This window comes from Nipponia nippon, unplaced genomic scaffold, assembly GCF_047370975.1.
Source record: "Nipponia nippon isolate SJK-2023a ecotype South Korea unplaced genomic scaffold, ASM4737097v1 scaffold_36, whole genome shotgun sequence".
NCBI lineage: Eukaryota > Metazoa > Chordata > Aves > Pelecaniformes > Threskiornithidae > Nipponia > Nipponia nippon.
The window spans coordinates 293931-310425 of NW_028262354.1; the positions used below are offsets into that span (position 1 = coordinate 293931).

At 60.9% G+C, this 16495-nt stretch overlaps 1 protein-coding gene across 3 annotated transcripts; it reads left to right on the forward strand.

Moving 5' to 3' along the window:
• The first annotated feature begins 48 nt into the window (after nucleotides 1-48).
• On the forward strand, nucleotides 49-16341 carry DCAF8 (DDB1 and CUL4 associated factor 8). Of its 3 annotated transcripts, none has more exons than XM_087772037.1 (14): nucleotides 49-194; nucleotides 1176-1234; nucleotides 6530-6600; nucleotides 6683-7356; nucleotides 8074-8214; nucleotides 8555-8649; nucleotides 10336-10446; nucleotides 11900-11972; nucleotides 12724-12781; nucleotides 12979-13086; nucleotides 13556-13686; nucleotides 15104-15223; nucleotides 15328-15444; nucleotides 15543-16341. In XM_087772037.1, exons 3-14 carry the CDS (start codon nucleotides 6552-6554, stop codon nucleotides 15654-15656), a joined length of 1791 nt encoding a protein of 596 aa, XP_087628163.1. In that variant the 5' UTR covers nucleotides 49-194; nucleotides 1176-1234; nucleotides 6530-6551; the 3' UTR covers nucleotides 15657-16341. The 3 variants fall into 3 exon arrangements, with proteins under 3 accessions (XP_087628163.1, XP_087628165.1, XP_087628164.1); XM_087772038.1 differs by having other exon boundaries at nucleotides 105-194; nucleotides 1073-1234; XM_087772039.1 differs by lacking the exon at nucleotides 1176-1234.
• The last annotated feature ends 154 nt before the right edge of the window (nucleotides 16342-16495 follow it).

Genomic DNA, 16495 nt, shown 5'->3' on the forward strand with positions numbered 1-16495 from the left:
TGGCGACGGCGGGGCCGGGGAGGCGCTGTCGCGCAGCGGCCGTTGCCGTAAAGCACTGCCGACGGCGCCGTAAAGCGTCGCGCGGAGGCGGTGCACTAAGATGGCGGCGGCTGGGCCCGGAGCCGGTGGCGGAGGAGCAGCCGGCGGCCGCGGGGCCCGCGCCTGAGCGACGGCCGGGAGCTGCCGGGAGTCGGGTCGGTGCGGGGCCTCCCCTCCCTCCCCCTCCCCGCCCTGACCGGCGGTTCTAGCCCCGGCTCCGGCGGCCCTCCCCTCCCCCACCCGCCGGGCGGCGGGGCCGGGGCCGGGGCCGGGGGCGGGGCCGGGGCCCGCTCGGGGCCGGGCCGGGCCGACTCCTCCGGGGGGGGCCCAACTCAGGGGGTCCCGCCGCCCCCGCGGTGTACCAGGCCTTTGGGGGCGGCTGGGGGGGCCTTGATACCTCCGTGGGGTCATCGGGAGCTGGGGGGGTCCCTGCTGCCCCCAGGGCTCCCTGTGCCTTTGTGGGCGGGTCTCTGTTGCCCCCAGGTGGTCGTTGTGCCTTTGTAGGGGGGTCCCTGCTGCCCCCGGGGGTCGTTGTGCCTTTGAGGGGGGTCCCTGCTGCCCCCGGGGGGTCGTTGTGCCTTTGGGGGGGGTTCCTGTTGCCCCTGTGGGGATGCTGTGCTTTGGGGTGGTGTTGGGGTGGGCTCTTTTGGCCTCAGGGCTGGTCCCTGTTGCTCCTGGGGTGTCACCGTCCCTTTCAGGGTGTACTGGGAGGTCCCTTCTGCACCCAGGGCTGGTCCCTGTTGCCTCCATGGCGTTGTTGTCTCTTTGGGGGACACTGAGGGGACCCATGCCATCCCCAGGTGTTGCCCTGCCTCGGGGGGGTGCTGAGGGTCTCCTCCCACCCCCAGGGCTCCTCCGCTGTTGCTCCCATGGTGTCATGGTGCCCTGGGGGGGGGGGGCACTGGGGGTCCTTCCTGGCCCTAGAGCTGGTCCTGCTGCCTCGGTCACAGCAGGGAGCTCGGCTGAGGGTCCCTCCTGCCCCCCAGCTCCAAACCTCGTTGTCCTTGGGCCTTCCTCACTCCCTCCCTGCCAGGACAGTCCCCGTTGTCCCCTGGGGGTGCACAGGGAGCAGGGGTCCCCAGGACAGGCACGGCCGGACCCTGTGCTGCCGGGCTTTAACCTGTCGTTTCCGTCAGCTGCCAGCGAACCTCCAGCCGCGGCGCTCACTGCCCGCGGCACTGCCGCCGCCGTGCAGGTGAGTGGGCCACCCTGCGTCCGGCAGCACTTGCCTCGGGTCTGTCTGTCCTGTGTGTGGCAGAGGTGGACATTTGGGCTGCGTCTGCCTCGGTCTCCTTTGCAATGCTGGATTATTCGTGTCGGTGGCGCGGTCCTGGGCTCCTCCAGCTGCTCGCCCCTTTGCTCTTGTGGGATTTCTCCTTCTAGCCAGGTTTTCCTTGGCCTTGGGACCACCGCTTCCCCCTGGGGAGCCGAGGGCCTCCTTTCTCCCAGGCGCTGGACGGGAAAGGGGCAGCGCTGTGTGCTGAGGCAGCCAGTGCTCATTAGCCGCAGTTAATTAGGCCCTGCCTGCACTGGGAGTGGGTTCACGCTGTCCCCCGAGGTGCTGGGGGAGACAGGGCTGTGCTATGGAATAGCTGGGAAAAGCGGTGGGGAGGTGGGTGCTGCATCCCCCAAAGAGACACTGCCGTGCCCAGGGTGCTCCAAGATGGGGATTCTGGACCTCCGTGTAATTGCAAACGGGAAGCTGCTTAATTAGCGTTGTCACTAGGACCTGCCAGGCTCCCAGGTAGGTTTGTAATTAACTAAGGCTCTCCCAAGTGCGGCCCACTGGCAGGTTTCTGCCCACGTCTCGGCAAACTGGAGGCGCCCGGCTGGCCTCTTTCCTGCGAGGGCCATTCGGGGTGGAAACCTGCTCATTGTGGGAGGTTCAGTTGGGGGTTTAAACCCCCCAACAGCATCTCGGGGGGAAGGAAGGCTCCTCTGTAGCAAACAAATGAGGTTGCCTCCGTCCAGGTCTGATGAGAAAACTTTCCTTAAATAGAAGAGGCTCAGCTGAGCCCAGCGTGACACGTGCGCCAGAGGGACCCGGCATAAACACAGGCATGAGGCTGCGCCGTGGTGTCCTGTGGGTGTCTTGACATGCTGGGGTGTTGGAGACTGAGGTGAGGGGCTCTCGGTGTGTCGAAAATGCCCCGTGCTCACTCCTGGCCCCGTTGCTCCTCTGCTTTATGTCGCCCGAACGCGGACCAAGTGCCCGTGGAGCCTGGCTATTCGGGTGTTTATATAGCTATGTAAATATTTTAATGACAGATCGTTCAGGGACGAAGCAGCTGAGAGCACTGCGTTTCCAGCCATAAAGCGTCTGGGTTGGCGATGCCGCGGAGCGTGGCCAAGTCCTTCGGGCATTGCGGAGTGGAAACCGAGTGCCGGTGCGGATGGATGGCGGATCTCGGGTGGCAGCGAGGGGCTGGAGCTGCTTGCCGCACAGAGCACGGCCTGTGTCCTGCTGGCTCATGGCATTACAGGTTGGGGTAGCAGCTCGGGATGGAAAGGACCATCTCCTGGGCACGACTGTTGGAGTTGCTGACCAGTATCGTGCCGGTTTGGGGGCTTGGAGCCTGGCAGGCAGTGGGTCGGTACAGCGGTGTGAGCCCCGGTGTGCTGTGCCAGCAGGATGCTGAGCCCTAGGCGCTTGCTCAGTGGGTCAAGGCCGTTCCTGCCGCAGGGGGAGGAGGCGGCAGCGGTGCTGTGGCAGCACCCGCAGCTTGATCCCGGCGGCCGCAGAGGCTGCCAGGAGGCTGTGGCATGCGGAGGGATATTTTTAGGGTCCTCGCAAGGGTGCTGGAGAGTCAGGCTTCGAGCATGTGAAGCTGGGAGCACTGATCCTGTCCAGATGTTGACTCCAGGGAACTGCAAAACCCACGTGTCAGCTCCCGGGGTCGCACTGCGCAGTGCCCTGGAACTGGGCTGGATTCGCTGGCTCCGGCTGCGTGCCCCCAGGCATTGCCGACTTGGCAGGGAGACCTGGTCTGGCGCTGGCAGCTCAGTGACAGGCTCAAATCTTTCGCTGAGGGCTCAGGGCTCTCGGCGGGGCTGACCGTGTCCCAGCTCCCTCCGATCCATGCTGAGCAGTGTCTTGTTGCTTCCGTCAGTGCTCCCCACTTTGGGGAGGTGGAAGCGATACCTTCGGCGCCGTCTGCGTTTCCAGCCACCAGTAACTTGAGCGCGGGGTTCCCCCATGTCCACCTGCTGCTGGTTTATCCCTGCCTGAGCTCTCAAGTGCCGACGCCATGCCGTGCCGCGGGGCTGCTGGTCGACGCATGCTTTAATCTCCCTGCCACGTGAACGGCTTCGGCGCCTGCGAGCGGAGCTGGTGGGTGGCTGGGGAGGCTGATGCAGAGCTGTCAGAGCCAAGCACCCAGCTTGGCTATCCATCAGTACCGGGCAGCTGACATGGGCTGGCGTTGTGCTTCCAGGCATAGAAGATGGCTAGGGAGCCCAGTGTCCCCCACGGTGTCACTGGTGCTGCCAGAGGCCACGTCTGTCCCTGCTGTCTGCTTCACCAAGGCAGCTGAGGGCTTTTTTTCCCCTCAGTTCTCTTAATTTCCTAGCAAGGTTATGGTCCTCCGGTGTGGGTGAATGAGACGTGAAGTCAGGCTAATTATTTGGTAATGGATTCCTCTCCTCTGAAAGCACGTTTCTTGTTCCTCACCTTTGTGAAAAGGCTGCCGTGAAACGGTGTTAATGACAGATCTGAATAGGTAATTTGGCAGAGGAAAATAGCTACCAAGGAGCAAAGTCCAAACCTGGTTCTTTTTGTATGTGCAAAGACCCTCCCAGTCCCTTGGATTAATAATGCTGCCGAAGGCAAAATAACCAGCGGAGGGAAAGTTGACCTGTTGATGGACTTTCTGATCTCCTGACTCAGGCGGCAGGGACTTAAGCCATAGCTGAGCACTGCGGTGTTTTGAGCCTGTTCCTTAGTCATCTGGCGTTACAGGCACCGTACGAGGGACAGAGTCGCCTTGCCACTTAGAGCAGTAAATTAAAAACAGTCCTGCCCCAGCTCCTGCCTGGTCCTGCCCGTGTGCCCACAGCCCCCAGGGACAGACCTGGCCAGGCACGGGGCACCGTCTGCGGCATCGCGAACTCGCCGGCTGAGCGAGCAGGAGTCGCCCCCACCGCAGCGGTGAGTAATCCCCTCGCAGGGCTGAGCCTTGGCGCTTTGCGGGAGGTGAACACCCGCTCTCCTCCCTGCCGTGCCGCCGGCATGAAGCCTTCATGTGCTGAGAGCCGCTGGTGCTGGAGGGACGGGCTCGGCACTGTGTCTGGCTGCCGCCGCAGAGCAGAGATTCGGCGGGTTTGGGCAGGGGAAAGGAGGGCTGAGGCTCTGGGGCAGCTCTCGTCCCCGGCTTTGCGCTTCAGCCCTTTCCTCCTCCTCTCCACAGTATTAGTGGTTTTAAAGTGATTTTATACAGGCTGCCAGCACCAGCTGGGGAAGAGTTAAAACTGAAGCTGCAGAAAACACTTTATTTTTCTTCTGTACTACAACTCTTGTTACTGAGGAAGCAACTGCAGTCGGCTGAAGCTTGCTGGTGTTTTCAATTGCATAAACTTGGTTTCCTTATAAATGCTGCTATGCTGTAAGAGCTTTTATCACGCTTCAGCCAGAGCCAGCCCGGCTGCCCAGGCCTTCCCCGGGCACCCCGGTGGTGCCATTGGGCAGTGACGGTGGTGGTGGCCCCTGCTCTATCGCCCTGCAGCTGTACCTGTGTGTCGGCAGCTTCAGCGAGCCCCACTTGCCTGCTAAATCACCCATTTCTTAGAGAGGAGCCATGCTCGGGCTTGGACTGGCAGTGACAGACCCAGCCTGGGCAGAGCCTTTTGCCTTCTTTGGCTCTCTGGGGTTCTGCTGGTGTTAATTCCCAATCTAACAAGGATTAGTTTCTGGAGTCTTTGCTGTAATTGGAGTTAATGATGTTCTGGCTTCGGCTTTTCCCTGTGTGTAAACGGGGAACTTTTAGCAGACTCCCTGATACTGGTTAAGAGCAAGCAGCTAAACCAAGTATGAAAAAGTCTGACTAAAAATAGAAGGAAAGTAAAGAACGAGCAAAGCATAAATAATTTTTTTTTTTTCCCCTCCACCTTGGCAAAACCTCTGCTGCTCGTGACTCCAACATGTTTCCCTCCCGTGTCTCGGTGTAACCCGGCGAGGTGGCTCTGCCGGCAGGTGCTCTCACCAAAAGCCACCTGTGTCCACTGGCAACCGATGGGCACCGCGATCCTGGGGGGGGGTCCGCAGTCCCCGGGCGTGGAGGCAGCGCTGCTTCGCAGCTACAGCCCTGCGGGAGCTGCCGCTGCAGCGGAGGGGGAGCTGGGGCTGCTTTGGATGCCGTCCTCAGATGCAGTGGGGCTGTCACTGCTCCTGCAGCCTGTGCCTCGCCTCCCCATGGCAGCCAGCTCTCCAAAGCAAGGGCTGGAAAATGCCCGGGAGCCGAAAACATGCTCACCTTCGGTTTTCCATGTGCTCACGAGGAATTGGTGAACCTCTCCTGGAGCAACTGGAAATGCTGGGGAGATTCTGGCCTCGTCACCTGGCTCTGCTCTTGCCTGCTCCCTGGGAGAAGGGAGGTGCCGAAGGCTAAAGCTTGCTCTTGGGGGAGGCTGGGTGGGCTGGCCAGGTGTCCGGGGCTGCTGTACTGTCTGTGGTGTGGTGGGAAACGGCCCCTCGGTGAGGCCGGGAGGATTTTGTGCATGGAAAGGCATTTAAAAATCTGTCACTGGAGTTAAAAAAACCTCTTGAGCAGCTTTTAACTGGCTGCCTATGGTCTGCAGGTGCCAAGAAGTTTCTCGATACTGTGACTTGCTGCCTTCCCAGCCACCTTGCCTCGTCTGCCCTACTCCTGCCTCCCTGCCTGCCCCGAGCCAGGGGTGCACGTTGTGCAGCTGCCTTGCTGCAGCAATTGCTGCCAAGCTGGAGTCAATACCTCCTCCTTCCCCTGAGTGTGGCTGGGGATCGCCAGTCGGGAAGAGCCCCTCTTATTGCGAGAGGTGAAACGGGGTCCGGGCGCAGGCAGCGGAAGCCAGGAGCCATCCTGCAGGCAGGAGGAGAGGCAGTGCGGCAGGTCACAGATCTGCTTCCCTGCTGAGTTGACGGCTTCTGAGCAACTTAGAAACTGGAAAGGAGTTTCGGGGATGGCAGCGAGCAGCCCTGTTACCCAACCATGGGTGTCTCGGTGGAGGCCGAGAGACGTCACCATTTGCTGTGCCCTTGGCAATAGCCGATGAGCTTTTGTTGTCGTGCGCACTCACATGCATTGAGTGTGGTTGCCCAGCCTGTAGCCATGTGCGTGCTGCTTCCTCCGCCGATTGCATTTTCCCTTAGAAAGCGGTGCTCTCCAGACCAGCCCGCGATGCCGTGGGTGCGCGTGCGGCTCCGCCGACACAGGGACAAGGCAACACATCCCTGGCTCGGCAGACTGGCCATGGCAGGGATGCTCCAGCTTCTGCTCTCTCCCTCTCTCACGTGCAGGGTGAGCGCTCTGGAAAACGTGATGTCGGATAAAGGGAGCAGCATGGAGGGGAAGACGGACATAGTGAATGGTAAGAGTGCCGGCAGGGACCAGTCTCCCCGTGCCTGGGGTTTCCTGCTGGGGAGGCTCATGGCCTTGTCTGCACCACGCAGGCAGCTTGTCCAGCAGCCCGGAGGAGATGTCAGCTGAGGAGGGCCGAGAAACCTCCTCCGGCATTGAGGTGGAGGCCTCCGACCTCAGCCTGAGCCTCACGGGAGACGACGTGGGGCCTAACCGCACCAGCGCAGAGAGCCGGGACACAGACACGGAGAGCTCGGGGGAAGAGAAGGACTCTGACAGCATGGATGACACGGGCCACTACTCCATAAACGAGGAGAACCGTGCCCTTGACCGGTCGCACTCGGAGGAGGAAGAGGAGGAGGATGAAGAGGAGGAGCAGCGGTCCCACCGCCGCGCCCAACGCAAGCGTGCCAACCACGACCAAGACTCCTCTGATGATGAGCAGGCCCTGGAGGACTGGGTGTCCTCGGAGACCACGGCGCTGCCCCAGCCCCGCTGGCAGGCGGTCCATGCCCTCCGGGAAAGGGAGCTGGGCTCCAGCGCCCGCTTCGTCTACGAGGCCTGCGGGGCCCGGGTCTTCGTGCAAAGGTTCCGCCTCCAGCACGGCCTGGAGGGCCACACGGGCTGCGTCAACACCCTGCACTTTAACCAGCGCGGCACATGGCTGGCCAGCGGCAGCGACGACCTCAAAGTGGTGGTGTGGGACTGGGTCAGGAGGCAGCCGGTGCTGGAGTTCGAGAGCGGCCACAAGAGCAACGTCTTCCAGGTGAGGAGCATATGGGGAGGGTCCTCGGAGGGCTGGGGGTGATGGAAGATCCCCCACGGTGGGTAGATGCCTGCTCTAGAAGCATGTAATTTCAGCTGGACGGTGCTGTGCAGGGCAGGAGAAACGTGTCATTAAAGCTAAGGGCTGCTGGAGGAGTCCAGCCGCTGTGCGGTGGTAACTGACTGTCAAAACCCACTGGTGTGCCCTAAAATCCGCCATCTCATGGAGCGCTGGCTGGGGACGGTGGGGTGAGGTGGCCTTGTGTCCTGCAGCACTTCCCCCTGCTGCTCCTCTGGCCCCGGTGAGCAGCGGGTTTGGGAGCAGCTGTGGGCATGAGCCATGTTCAGAGGAGGCTGTGCCGTGGCAGGCAGCCTGGTGTGTGGGCAGTGCAGTGGCTCTGCCACCGCCAGAGGGGCCTGGAGGGCCGGGTTTGCCACTGCCACGGCACAGCCTGTGCTTGGAGGGACGCTGGCACCACCAGCATCTCCGCCAGGCTCCCAGCTCTCCGTCCTTGCCAGAAAGGGCTGGGATGATTGCTCAGAGAGCTCGGCCTGTCGAGCCGAAGCTTCGCAGTCACTGCCTGCAGATTTGAGCATCCGGGGCTTGTTGGGGTCTTGCAGGGGTGCTGCCCTTGATTTCTCTCCTATTTCACCCTGTTCCCATCCACGAGCCCCTGCCCTGGTGTTGAAAGCTACCCTTCCACTTACTCTCTTCCAGGCCAAGTTCCTCCCCAACAGCGGCGACTCCACTCTGGCTATGTGTGCCCGGGACGGCCAGGTCCGGGTGGCTGAGCTCTCCGCCACCCAGTGCTGCAAAAACACCAAGCGCGTGGCACAGCACAAAGGAGCTTCGCACAAGGTGAGCCCAGACCAGCCTGCGGAGGGGACGGGCAGCAGCTGGGGACCCCCGAAACACCTGGGGACCATCCTGGCTCGATGGCTGCCAGAAATAGTGCAGGCAGAGCTGTTGCTGTGGAGGGACCGGTTCTTAAATGGTTCTTTGTAATTGCTGTCACCTCTGAGGGTGACAGGGAGGGTCTCTGTGCCCTGCAAAGCAGTGATATGAACACTCAGCTGTGGGTATAGAGGGCTTGATGCTGTGTTGGCTCCTGTTAATAGCCGACAGTTTACTGGGAGAAAGGGATCTTGCCACTTTGTTGGGTAAAAAGGGAACCAATGCCCGAGTATTTATCTTCCAGCTGGCCCTAGAACCGGATTCTCCATGCACTTTCCTATCAGCAGGTGAAGATGCTGTAGTCTTCACCATTGATCTGAGACAAGACCGGCCCGCCTCGTGAGTATTTCTCTACCTGTTCCCACTGCCCGGACTGGGGAAGCTCCAGAGGGAGATCCGGGGTCCCGGGGGGCTGCCCTGCATGCAGGTGGTGCTCAGTTGCATAGAGCTGAGGGTCCCGCCTGTGCCACTGCGTTTTCATGGCAGCGTGTGCCTGTTTAATGGGCATAAAGTGGGAAAACGGATATTTTTTGGCTTTCAAGCAGTGTTGTCTTCCCTGAGGTGCAGGGTCAGACCAGAGAGCTTTTTGATGGCTGGTCTGGGGCTGGCCATCTCATGCGAGGATACGGATATGAGCCTTGATAATTAGACAGGTGTATTTGAACGCTTGTCCTCCCCAGGATGGGTCCCTGTTCAGACAGGAAACAGAAATAATACCGGTGTGGCAGGTTCCTGCGCAGGTGCGCCTGCCACGGTGGCTGCCAAAGGCTGCCTGTCCAGCGCCCATTTACCCATCCCAGGGGCAGCACTGGGGGTCCTGTGCTCCTTCTGCGCAGTGAAGTGGCTGATTAATCACAGCACTGAAATCTCTCCATGCTGGCAGCAGCTCGGAGTTCGCGGTTTGCATGACTCGCTCGTCGCATGAGCGCTATTGCAGTTAATTGAAAAACAATAATTAGCGAGCAGCCGGGTGGTGCGTGCTGGATCTTAACCCGTATCGCCGAGAGATCTGTCGTTTCTGACAAGCTTCCAAAATAAATCCGTGGCGGGTGTTCAAACAGATGCCTGGTTTTGGTATCGTGGTACTTTTCCAATATAGCGGCGTATTATTTTGAAGATGATCCTGCTTAAAACCGAGGGCTTCGGCGCTCGTCTCCTGGTGCTTTGGTTTTATTTGTATGCGCGAGTGCTTTTGGATACAGCCTTAAACCCATCTGTTTCATAACCAGGACAAAAACTGCTGGGGCGTTTCAAAACAGCCACATTTAATCCTCGTCCCCGCTCCCCCCCCGATTTGCTGGGTCTGTTTCAAGCGGAGTCTGTTGGTCAGTAGGCTGGCGTGGGTCTGTGCCTCCTCTTTCTTCGTGGGAATCCACACTGCTGTTTGGGTTTGATGCTCGCAGGGTATTGTCACCCTGTGAGTGTGAAACCGCTCTGGAGGCAGGGTTTGCAGGCAGACTGTAGGCAGCTCCCATCTTTCATTAAGCCGAATGGTATAATTAGAAGAAAGACAAGCTTTTGAGCTGGCTGTTCCCTCTTGAGGATGCTGCCTCAGTTTGTATTCGTGTCTGCAAAGCCGAAATATTGAGCTCCTGGGGGAGGGGGGATGGTGTGTGTGTTGGATTTCGTTAAATCTGGGCCTTATTACAGCGAGACGGGTAGGGGAAAAATAACAGCAGAGCATTTCTGCTCTGGAGTTAATCCGATTCTGCCCTCGCCGCTGCCTGTCCAGCTCCGTCGGGCTCGAGGTCGGGCCCTGAAACCCTTCAGACATTTTGGAGGAAAGTGCTAGGCAATGATTTCACTCTGCACCGCTTGAGTCGCAGACAGAGCATGTGCTCGCTTCAGCTGGGAGGCTGAAATGGTTGGGTGGTGTTTTTTTCTGTTGTTGGTGTGTTGTGGTTTTTTTTTTTTCTGGGAGTGAGTAAGAGACTCGCGCAGCTCCTGCTTTTCCCATCTGGACCCTGTTTTGAATTCGAGGTGGATTTTTTTTTTGTTGTTATTATTTTTCCTCATATCTTAAAGGAAACTGGTTGTGACAAAGGAAAAGGAGAAGAAAGTGGGTCTGTACACCATCTACGTGAACCCAGCCAACACCTACCAGTTTGCTGTGGGAGGCAGAGATCAGTTTGTCAGGTGAGTCTGTGCTGGGGACCCAGACTGAGTCCCCAAAGCGGACTTGAACATCTCCATGGGGGCTCAGTTGGTACCTCCGCAAGCTCTGAAATCTCCGATGTCCCTCCCAGAAACGCTTGTGGTTTCAATTATTAATGCCTTCACAGCCTGTTCTCCCATAAGCGGCAGGAACACAAGCGGGATTAATAGCGAAGGATTTGGATCCTTTGAGGTTTAGCCCTGGGATTCACTGTCCAGCCTGCCCTGAAGCCAGGAGATCCTTAGGAACTAGCAATGCTCTTAATGAGCTTCTGATAAACCTCCTCTCAGTGCCGCACCTGTGGGTGGTGCCCGGTGGGCATCGGAGACAAGATTGAGGCTCAGGGAGGGTCTTGGTTTCAGCGGGACCGAGCTCCTTAAGTGACAAATGCAAGGCCCCCGGCCTTCAAAACACTCTGGGCAGCCCCCTGCATGAGACCAGGCTGTGTCCATGTGTCTGGCCCCTCGGCTCCCTGCATCGGTGCGGAGCTCCCCCCCAAAGCCAGTGGATTTTAAGGTGCAACTCGTGTGGTGTCTATTTTGGGCAGAGGCAAATCGTGTGTGCACGAAGCCCGCCTGCTTCCCAGCTCCCCGAGAGCGAGCAGAGCTGCAGCGTCGCTTGGCTCCCCGAGGATGCGTAGGGGCCACTTCTCAGGGAGCTAGGGGACGCCGCAGCCCCGCCGCTGGGATCGCTCATGCGGCGTCGGCTCCCCGGAGCGCCAGCCACGCGGGTGTCTGGTGTGCAGGCAGCAGCTCCTGGGGCGCGGGGCATGGAAACGCTTAACACATGGGCTCGCAGACTGCTCAAACAGCAGCGCCGGTGCCTCGCTAGCTTGGTAGCTTTCAGAAGAGCCTGGGATTGTTGCTCAAAACACAGCCTCCCCTCCTTCCCGCTCTCTGCTCCTCTTTCTGTCCTCTGCGCGTATCCAAGTGCCTCCTCTCCCCCAGCTTCTCCGGCACTGGGCAGCTCCTGGTGGGTGCCCGCGTCAGGGAGGCTCGGGGAGGTTGGGGACCCGGAGGAGCCCAAGCCAGCCGAGGAACAAGCACGGTGGCAGTCACGTCCCCCTTGCAGAGCAGCCTCCGGGCTGACGGAGCCCCGAATGCAGGTCTCAGCCTCTGTGCACGCAGGCTTTGACGTTGTCACGTGCCACCGAGCCATGCCTCCGACATAACAGGAGGTGACATTAAGCTGCTTTGGCCGAGACTTCTGCCAGTCCAGGCCGCTCGCAGCTCTGCAGATCCCTTGGCGAGGGCCAGAGCGTCTGGCCAGCATCGGGGCAGATCATGGTTTGAGGGCTGGCTCAGATGTGGCGTCTGCATGGTCGGGGAGAGCTGCCGCGCTGCCACTCTCCTCCTGCCCCGGCCCTCCATGCCCGTCGGCTCGGCATCCCTCGTGTCTCGAGTGAGTACCAAATGCCTGCCATCCTTCCCCCAGGATTTACGACCAACGGAAAATAGATGAGAATGAGAACAACGGAGTATTAAAGAAGTTCTGCCCTCACCACTTGGTAAGTGGCTTGATTTCGCAGTGTACCCGTGTGATGGGCGGCACCGGGGGTCCCTCCCCTGCAGGGACGTGGCATGGGAGAGCTTGCGGGCGGGGGGACCAGCAGAGGACATCACGCGATGGCCGTCGGCTCTCGGCTGCCTGCGTGGGTGGGTGGCAGCCCTGTTGCAGCGCTGCAGCTCACGTGCCTGTCTCCTTTGTGCCAGCCAAACCTGACGCAGGGTGGGCAAACCTGTGGGGGTAACTGCGTCCACTGCGGGGTGAGTGCCAGGCAGCCAGGTCTCCTGCTGGCCGCAGGACTGCCCGTGCCAGCCTCACCAGCAGGACCAGCCTTCGCCCAGCTCCCGTAGCCAGGCTGGTGGCAGCGATGCTCGCTGTGGAGTGAGAGCCTGTGATGAGGCCTGGGCAGACCTTGCCGTCCAGATCTGTGGAGCGCTCCCTTGGGAGCCTTGTGTAGGAGCAGCTGAGAAGCGCTCTCTGGCCAAGTCCCTCGCAGGCTTCCTGCCTGGAAAACAGCTTGAGAGGACAAATGAACTGGCTGGGCTTTGGTTTTTTTCCGTAACCCAAATCTTCCACTGTCCATAAAGTCCCATCTTGGTGTAGGAAGAGGCAGCGATTTTATGCTCTGACTTTAAAGCCCTTGCAGAGCAGTGACTCGCAGGCTGAGCTCTCTAAGCAGGCGCGTGGCTGGCGTAGGTGTGCTGGCATGCTGTGGGAGGAGATGGGAGCAGAGCTGTCTGTGCTTTCTGTAGGTGAACAGCGAGTCCAAAGCCAACATCACCTGTCTCGTCTACAGCCACGATGGCTCAGGTGAGTGACTGACCTGCAGCGGGGCTGATGGGCGAGTCGCAGGTGGCCCCGGGCTATGGCATTGCGGGATGGAGCCGTCCTGGCCTGGGGAGGCACCGTCGGGCACCTGGGGGGCTTGCGGCACACCTATCCCTAGCAGAGAGACCACCTCCGCCACATGCTCCCTGCTAACACCCGTCTCTTCCATCCTACACCAGAGCTGTTGGCCAGCTACAACGATGAAGACATTTATCTCTTCAACTCCTCTCACAGCGACGGAGCGGAGTACATCAAGAGATACAAGGGACATCGCAATAATGCCACTGGTAAGGACTGGCTGGGACGGGTGTGGGGGCAGACCCACCCCCCGGCAGGCTGCATCCCGCGCCACAGGGGGCTCGGAGGCTCTCCCCAGGTCACTGTCAAACTCCCGTCACCACCGTGTCCTCTTCCCCGGCAGCCAGCGGGTCCAAGCTCGCTCTGGCTTCCCCCTCCTTGCACCCACAACCAGGCTTTGGGGCAGTCTGGAGGTGGGGGGCCGTCCCCAGAGCAACCCGGAAGAATAATTGCCTGCTTTTAGTGTATTTCTGCAGCTCCCTGTGTTCCATCTTCCTCTCAAAGACCCTTAACACAAACTTGGGCTTGCAAAGAATGAGCTATTATGTGTCTGGGGACGGAAGAGATCCACGCTGGTAACCCTGGAAACTCGCTGGCTGCCAGGCAGGAAGCGAATTCATGGCAGGGAGCGCTGCCCGGCTCCTGATGGCCTCGGGCTGCTTGTTTCTCTCCTTTCAGTGAAAGGTGTCAATTTTTACGGCCCGAAAAGTGAGTTTGTGGTGAGCGGCAGCGATTGCGGCCACATCTTCCTGTGGGAGAAATCATCCTGCCAGATCGTGCAGTTCATGGAGGGCGACAAGGGAGGAGTGGTGAGTCCCCGCCACCGTGCTGCCCTGCTCCTCCGCCACCTGTGTGCTGGGGTTTATGTCTGCATCCAGCACAAGCTGCTGCCGTGTGCCTGCACAAATTTGCTGCCGCTTTTCGTGTTTTTTCTACCGAAAGCCAAGCAGAGTCCCCGCGGGCTCCCAGTGCCCCACATGTGGGGTGCTCAGCACTGCCACTGCCTGCGGAGCAGCAGTGGGGATGGCTGAGGCAGGCTGGCGAGCGCCGTGGCACCTCGGAGGTCTTCTGGTGTATGAAATCCCACGGGGATTTCACCCAGATGCCCACGGGGTGCTTGTCGCCGAAGGAGGGGTGGGAATGTGGGAGCTGCTGCTGTCCAGGATGGGACAGCCCCCTACCCATCCCCGTGGGGTCTGTGGGGAGAGCTGCGTGCTCCTGGGCCGGATCCGAGCACTGCTTCCCGCTGGGCGTGCAGCTGCATCCTCACCCAGTCACATCCAGGAAAGGGACGCAGCTGCACCAGGGCCGGCCCTGTGCCGAATTTCCCAGGCTCCGGCCAACGGCGATCAGGTCCCGAGTGGCCACTGCCTGCGCTGGCAGCGGGATCCGTGCACGGTTTCGGCTCGGAGCCGGCAGATGCTCGGTCTTGCGCGCCACCCCAGCAGTCAGTGCCTGTCCCCTGCCAGCGCAGGGCTGGGAGGGGACGGGATGCGCTGGTGGCACCCCTGGCTCCTGGGTCGGGGCAGGCAGAGGGGTAGCAGGTTTTGGGTCGGCGTCGAGGGGGACAGCAGGTTCCTCGCTGGCGTGGGGATGGGTGGCAGAGCCCTGCCCGCTGCTCCCTCCCGCTCCCGGCCAAGCCGGTCCCCGCTGTGCCACTCCTCCGCTGGCCCCACAGTTGCCTTTTGTCTGGGTGGCCGCGGCCCTGTGCCAGCTCCTGGCGGCTGCTGGCACCGCCACCCCCAGCCGGCAGAGCCCGTGCGGGGCTGGATCCGGCCCGAGGACCTCCCTGACAGCCGGAGCTGGGCTTCAGCGCCCTGGGATGGATGTGGCCCCTTTCCTGTTGGGTTTGCTGCCAGGGCTGGGTTCCCCACTTTCATTGCACCCATTGCTTCTCAGGGTGCACTGGGCTCCGTGCCCCGTGAGTTACTCGGGGGCACCCCAGACTTTGGGGTTTGCTTGTGGGGGGTGGCGTGTGTGTCCCCCTTTCCCAGAATCAGAGCGTGGGGACACTGGGGGTGTCAGCCCCTCTCACTGCCGGGGGGTCCCGTGGGAAGCCCACCTCACTGAGCCCTACAAGGGCTCCCCATCTCCCCTCGCGCTACTGTGCGAGACCCTGACCCGAGGGCAGGGTGACGGGCTGGAGGGCCACCGGGGAGCTTGTGAGTGCCGGGGTCGGTCCCAGTGCCTCGTTTGGGGTGACCCCCCCACCTCTCTTGCCCCCAGGTGAACTGCCTGGAGCCCCATCCCCACCTCCCTGTCCTGGCCACCAGCGGCCTTGACCATGACGTCAAGATTTGGGCGCCCACAGCGGAGAATCCCACCGAGCTGGCTGGCCTCAAGGAGGTGAGACCCAGAGAGTGAGGTGGGGGATGTCAGAGGGCTGCGGGGCTGGGGGTTTCTCCTGGCCCTGCAGCCCCCTGACCCCCCCACACCCCGCCTGGCCCCAGGTGATCAAGAAGAACAAGCTGGAACGGGACGAGGACAGCCTCCACCACACCGACATGTTCGACAGCCACATGCTCTGGTTCCTCATGCACCACCTGCGACAGAGACGCCATCACCGGGTAGGTGCCGGGGTCCCCTCCGTTTGTCCCCCCCACTCCTTTGCCCGCTGCTCCCCCAGCCCCTTCACCCCCTTTCTCTGCCCGCCCCCCCCCGGCAGCGCCGAAGAGAGCCGGGAGCGCCGGACGGCGACTCGGACGAGTCTCCCAGCTCCTCCGACACCTCGGACGATGAGGAAGAGGGGCCGGACCGGGTGCAGTGCATGCCATCGTGAGCCCCCCTGGCCGGGGTGGGGGAGCTCCGGGCACGCATCATCCCTACTAACACTTTGAGCTTTGTATTGACTTATTAAGGACCCCCCACTCCCCGTCCCCTCCCTCCTCATCCTCGCAGCCCCCCCGGACTACCGGAGGTGGCACAGCCTCAGCCCGGGGCTCCCTTCCCTCCCCAGGACCCGCGCAGAGAGGGGGAGGCTGGGGCATTTTTGTACTAACGTGGCCCCCCAGTCCCCTCTCCCGCTCTTCTGCGGGGGACCTGGCCCCCTCCCTGGCATCGGCCCTCGTGCTCTTCAGGGCTCCCCCTTCCCCGGGGACTCCGGCCCCCCCGGGGGGGCTGCATCCCCACCTCCCTCCCTCTCCCCCCTGGGGGTGTTTGCAGAGAGATGCTTGTCTAGTTTGTACATATCAGTGATTTGCACTTGGTTTGGCCCTTCTCCGCCCCCCGGCCCCCCCGGGGCAGCGGCCGGAGCCCCCAGGAGCCGGGAAGGTCCTTTCATTTTCTGTTACTTTTAAGGAGATCTCTTCTGGGGGGGGAGCGGTGGCGAGGGCTCCCCATCACTGTTAGAGGCCTAATTTTATATGTATTAAAACCAAATCGAACTCGGATGTTATCAACTTAAAATTATTGTAAAAGTTTGAATATATATTATATATAAATGCAATAAAAACCAACAGAGAGAGGCGGAGGGCTGTGTGTCCCCTTCCCCGGGCTCCCCGTGTCCCCAAGCTGTCCCCAGCCCTGGGGCCAGCACATCCCCAAGCCCCCCCTCCTTCCGGAGAGGTGTATTTTGCCCCTTTTTGCCATGTTTTCACCCAAACGCCCCCTCACAGAGCC